At 46.3% G+C, this 6,000-nt stretch overlaps 1 protein-coding gene across 1 annotated transcript in view; it reads right to left on the bottom strand.

Annotated features, from left to right (window-relative positions):
* The window catches only part of GLT1D1 (glycosyltransferase 1 domain containing 1), a 38,763-nt gene that overhangs the window by 3,335 nt on the left and 29,428 nt on the right, over positions 1–6,000 (bottom strand). The window contains exons 10-11 of the mRNA XM_010150144.1: positions 5,545–5,665; positions 1,637–1,735 (exon numbers count right to left, since the gene is read on the bottom strand). Coding sequence (XP_010148446.1) covers positions 1,637–1,735; positions 5,545–5,665 — 220 coding nt within the window. The remainder of the gene's footprint in view (positions 1–1,636; positions 1,736–5,544; positions 5,666–6,000) is intronic.

Raw genomic sequence — 6,000 nt, 5'->3', positions numbered from 1 at the left:
CAAAGGCGGAACGCCGACAGATCTGGCTCGTGGCAGGCAAAGCTCCGGAGTCAGCCGGCACACCTACGTGCTCCACAGGGCGATGGGCCAGTACGTCAGGGGCACTATAAGCAGTGATTGCTGGCACTGCCAAAAACTGCAAATTAGTCTGGTCAGTGTGAAGGGGCAAAGGTGTAAAAACCTCAGCTGTGCTCTGGCTCGAAGCCCTGGCAGAAATGGCACAGGCCCATGTTTGGCAGGGACCTGTGCTGCTGCCTGCACCCGGCTGAGCTGCGGTCCCTCTCCCCGCTCCCAAAGCTGTCCCTGCCATCAGCAGCCCGTCCACGGCCCGCGCGCTCTCCCACCGCTCACGCTTGGCCCTCTCGGCTCTGAAGTTTATCTACTGCCTTCTGTGAGCTTTGACGGGTGCTGCACATACAATTTTCACACTCAGGATGCTGAGTAACTCTCTGTGCCTTCCCTTTTGACATGGTTTTGCATTATTTATTTCCCTATTCTTACCTCTTACTTATTTTTTTATTTCAGGTCCCATTAATTCAGCGGCACATATTCCATAAATCTGCAAATTCAGGTAGTGGCAGTAGCAAGCCATGATTCAAAAGTTATGTGCCCAGATGATGTAGTATCAAGGACAACTCATTTCACAGCTTTCACTTTTACACTGAGCGTTTCCCCCCGAGCGGCAAGGCTTTCGCACTTCCCCTTGGGAAGCCTCAGCCCAAGTGGTTAATGGCTACAATTATCCACAAAATTCCCTGCTTTCCTGTAGCCACAACAGCTCACTTACAGCAAGAAGGAAAGACGAAAGCCAACAGTGTTCACAACTGAAACAATTCTCATTGTGTATCAGTCAATTTATACCCCTCTAACTACCTTTCAAAGGTAAACCCGTGCGCAGGCCAGACAGTTGCTCCTATCTAAGTTAACCAGATGGCAAAGCTTCCCCCCCCAGAGCAGTGACTACTGGAACATCAGCAACGCTTTCTGCAGTCCATAGCATCCCGACCAGGATCCACTAGACTTAGCCATGAAAATGCCTGATATTGCCTCATCTTTGGGTGGTCCAGACCGGTCAGCTCAGGCAGCCTTCCCCTGGTACCCGAACACAAAGCCAATCTCTCTCTATGATTAAGGGCATTTTCCCTCACCAACCTGATGCAATTTGCTGACCAAGCAATATCTGGGACCCACTAATGCTTTGTATTAACCTACACTGCTAGAAATTGTAGATAACGTGATCTAGAGCCTCAGAATCATGGTTCTCCTTCGGTCAGTCACCGTCCGCCTAACGAGTTCACCTTTAGTGCTTGACGGGAGATGTGACGCATTCCTGGCATCTCTTCAGGGTTTGCCTGGGAAAGCTTCAAACCTGAAGCACAGGGAGGATGGGATGAGCCCCGTCCCGATGGCGGGCTCAGGCCGGACACGCACAGTCGGCAAGGCTGGTATCACGTAAAGCTTGGCTGACCCGCCAGCCAAGGGCAGCAGAGCTACGAGGGCGTCTAGCGCCCGGACGTTCAGGAGAAAAGCTGCTGGGAGCAACTGCCACGTTTCCAGGCAGACACAAGCTGCCACGCCACAGGAACCTCACTTTGGAAGGGAAAGGGAAAGGTAGAAGGCTTTGGTGCTTTCTTACCTGGGGATCTGAAAACAGCAGTCCTGTCTCCTTGTGCCTTATGATGGCTGCATTCCCAGGAATGTTCCTTGCCAGCACTGGAACATCTAAATCCATCGCCTAGGGGAACACAGAAAATGGAAACAAGGTTTACTGGGGTTCAGCGATTCTGAGATGTTACTAACGACAACACTAAAATAAAACGAAACAACAAATCAAACTTCTTTCCCGTCTCTCCAACTTTTTAGTTGAAAAACACCGTGTCCAGGACGATGCCCTGTTTGGGATGTCTCGGCAATATTCTGTTTACATTTCTGTTAGCCTTGGAGCTTTGACCTTATGATCAGAGAAATCAACCCAGAAAGCCAATGAACAGCTGTTTCATCCTTTATTCTGTTCCCCATCAAAGAATGCAGCTTGTGCCCTGATGGGAGCTCCTGACACACGGCAAGTGCCCTCATCCTCCTGCCAAACCAACCTGTAAGACTACGGCATGTCTGGGCACTTTCCAAATAAGCAACGGTCCGTTCAGGGAAGGAGCTGTGTTGAAAGGAAGGGAGGGAAGAGAACACACAACCCCCTGCCCCAGCACCACGGCGCACGGCTCAAGTGCCGCTGTGCCAAAAGCAGTTCCCTGCAAACGGAGAGGGTTTGGATTTGGAGTGCCCCTGTGCCATGGGCCGCACGCCGGGAGCGACCCCAACCAGCGAGTGCCCGGCGGCAGTGCCCTGCGCACGGGTTGGACGGGTCCGTAAAAAAAAAAAAAAAACAAAAACACAAAACCACCACCAAAACCACCTTAAAAAGCATATCACAAGCCACGCTCATTCCGTTCGGTTTCCAAGCACCTCAGAGCCGATGGCTCACTGAGGCCGACCACTACGTTTGTGTTTCATGGCCGTAATTCCTGAGCTCTGAAGGGAAAGGCATTCTTTCTGTCTTAGGGAGTGGGAGGGCAGCAACTGCTGCATAGAAACCTCTCAGGTCCCAAAACACATCGGTACCGATGAATTACAGCTACTGAAAGGCAGAACAGATGGCCAAATGCAGAAGATGAGGGGCTGGCTTTACACCAGCCAGCCTTAAACAAATGGATGGGGCTGTAAATAATTACTGCATGGAGTGGCTTAGAATTCCAGTTAGATACTTAAGTCTATTTTTAAGCAGTAGAAAGAGTCATTTGCATTGTTGAAAATATGTATAATTTACTGACCTAGGTTCCACAAATAATAGCATAAAATAACAGTTTAGTCCATTGCCCATCTGTTTTGTTCCATTATTCTGACTGCAAATACCTTTTAATGCTGTTTCAGAAGGATGCAGGGTGTAAATTTCCGCTGTGGAAGCATGTTACACAATAAGCATTTCCAACCAGCAGTAGAGGAAATACAGGTTTTATTTACTATTTTGTCTTCTTGATTGTCCCTCATTTTCTTCCTCCCAGCCTATGCATCCTTTTGTTGGCCCCTCTTCAATTTTACTGCTCCACGGCTTCCGTTTTTTTCATTGTTATGGTTTGCTGTGACTTAGGTTCCAAACTCCCAGGCCTGTACTTCCCAGGCTGTCTAGGACGGGGTCTCGCCCTCCAGCATAACGGAGTCTGGCCACCTTCCTTTTCTAGGATCACTCCTTTTTTAATTGGAGCTTTTTTTGTAAAAGCTTAACAATCTGATGGTTTTTACAGCAGTTGGAATGCACTTGGGAGCACAGAAAAAGTCATGCAATGGTGCTGGAGTCAAAACCTTTTTCCTTCCAACCACATACAGAACACACACCATTCTCCAGCAGCAGTGCCCGTTTCACCACTGCCCAGGAGCATGCAGAATTCCCGAGCTTTCTGAGGAAGAGGTGTATTTTGAATGCCTGCTGCAATGCTTGTTTTCCCTTTTTCAGATGCCAACCAGAAAACAGATCAGTTATGGCAAAATCTCCGAGATACCAGTACTAGTCATTAGTTACGGTTTCTAGTTCTTTCGTACCTTGAGGCAGGTTGAAAGAGGTATTATATATTTATCTCATTTATCTATTATATATTTATCTCATACTAAAACACTGTTTACAGATTCATGACTGTTAAATTTTGAACCTTCAAGAGAATGAAAGTTGCATTTCCAAATTCAAGCAAGATGTTACCTCCAGCCTAGGACCACAATATCTTTACACATAGTTTTCTGCCTTATTAATTTAACAAGACCTCAACAGATGGCCCTTCCTACCGCTGGCCATCTCAAGCAGGGACTTGACTGTACTGGACTGACACTTCCGCTGAGAGAGGGACTTAAAGTCGGATATTTTACACGCACGCCATCAAATCCCACGGTACAACTGCCTAGGAAACAACAGAGAATACCAAAACCCCTACAACTCCGTCCTAAGACTAGCTTAGGGCATGATACGCACAGCTACATGTAAGATAAAAACGTAATACTAACTGATCTGCTCTGTATAAAACCACACACATATAGAAATAAATTCAGCATGAAAAGTAAAATGAATACTTCTTGATGATTCATCCTAATACGTACTTTTTTCTGACGTAAGAAAACTATCGAAATGGAGGAAGCTATACACTTTGCAAGTGTATGTAAGGACATCCTGCGCAGATGCTCCTTCACCAGAATAGTCTCGTGATTTCACACAGAGAAATACAACAGGAGGTATTTACTATTTTGTTTGTGTAGTTATTTTTTAGTGAGAAAAATAGCAGTTGGAAGAGGATGTTTCTAGGTGTTGGGTTTTTTTTTTTTTGACAGATCTGGGTATAAATTGAGAATAATTACTCAACATAACTGAGTAGCGGAAACTTAAAGGGACAGCTTTCCACTAAAGGTGGTGATAGACCATTTAATAGCCCTGACAGGATAATTCCCACCTAGAGAAGAGCTCAGAAAGAAAGTATTTCCTTGTTGATTTAGTCTGTAGTTATCAGATTCAAAACTTGTCAGAATTGCAACTTAAGAGAGCAGGAGCAGTGAGCAGGCTCAACATCACCTCTGAAGAAAATGGCAGTATCTTTTTTGCTTGGAGTTACCCCATATTTATTAAGATGCTGAAGTGACGGTTGTTTCTAGAGCGCTGTTGCTGTGAATCAGCAGCTGCTTCCACCTCTGAGCAGAGGCGTTTGGCAAAGGGGACACATGCTACCTTTCCATCCCGACGTGCGTAATTCCCACAGCGCCCACCTAGCTCTTACGTAGGAAGGACTTCCAGACGCGTGGAAGAAAAGCAGCCTGGAAACACAACCTGTGACGGCTCGTTAGAAACGGAGACGGGAGATTCACTGATACAAACCGTGTAACGGTTTCTCTGATCTGAGGTATCACAAACCAACAGCCAGCAGTCACCACCAAAACCGAACAGTAAAAGAACTTCCACTTCGAGTACAGCTGGTTTTTAACTCGAAAGCATTTGGTACTTGGCAGTGCCCTACTTTGACAGGCATGACATAAACCTGGTTATTAATTTTCAGTACTGATGGTAAAAAAATTAACTGAGCGTGTCATTCCTTCATTAATCATTTCAGAATTAAAGAACCGAATACAGCTCTTAGACTGCTTTTTGAAAGGGTGTAAAAACAAATGAAAGCCTGTTCTAGCAACATCATGAAGAAGAGGATGTTGAATCAAAAACTAGTGACAACCCCAGTAAATCAGCACAATTCTTATACCCCAGGTCTGTATTGTTAAATGAACAGGACTGATAAAATTACATTCTGCCCTTTAAAAAACAGACAGACAAAGCATAAAAAACTGTCAGTTCAAGGCAAGAAAACCTTAATTACTAACACTTGCCACTAGAAATATTTGAGTTTTGTCTTCACTAACTTTGAAACATGGACATAAAATGTTGACACACATTTCCAGTGATAAAAGGCGGTTCCAGATTCACTGTAACCTCACTGCAAACCCTCACCACGAAGATGCAGTTACCTCCAGGATCACAGCCGACATCCCCTCTGAAATGGAGCTGTTCACCACAGCAAAGCACCTCTTCATAGCAGCATGAAGGTCCTCTTGTGGCACCTCCTGCAGCAGATGGACCCCGGGTGACCTGGAAATGAAATGCACACAGACAGGACACTCCTTAAGGACACGCTCTAGGAACTCTTCCTAAAGCTTCGGGCGATGACGAAGGCGGTCAGAGCAATTCAGGCACGGTGCGCATGCGATCCCATGGGCAAGCCACCTGACCATGTTTCCATGAGCTTTTCCATCTCTAACTGCGGTTACAAACTCAGAACAGCCCAGTGTTCAGCCTCAGATGAAGTGAATGAGATCTGTAAGACTGGGGATCCTTGTGAAAAGCCAGCGTCTCCCCCGCCTGATGAGCCTGCCCCTGCCTCTCTAACCTTGACAGGAGATCACTAAGCCAGATGGAAACACGAG

This window comes from Eurypyga helias, unplaced genomic scaffold, assembly GCF_000690775.1.
Source record: "Eurypyga helias isolate BGI_N326 unplaced genomic scaffold, ASM69077v1 scaffold28550, whole genome shotgun sequence".
Lineage (NCBI taxonomy): Eukaryota > Metazoa > Chordata > Aves > Eurypygiformes > Eurypygidae > Eurypyga > Eurypyga helias.
Note: the sequence above shows the minus strand (reverse complement) of the source record. Positions and strands in the feature narration are given on the sequence as shown.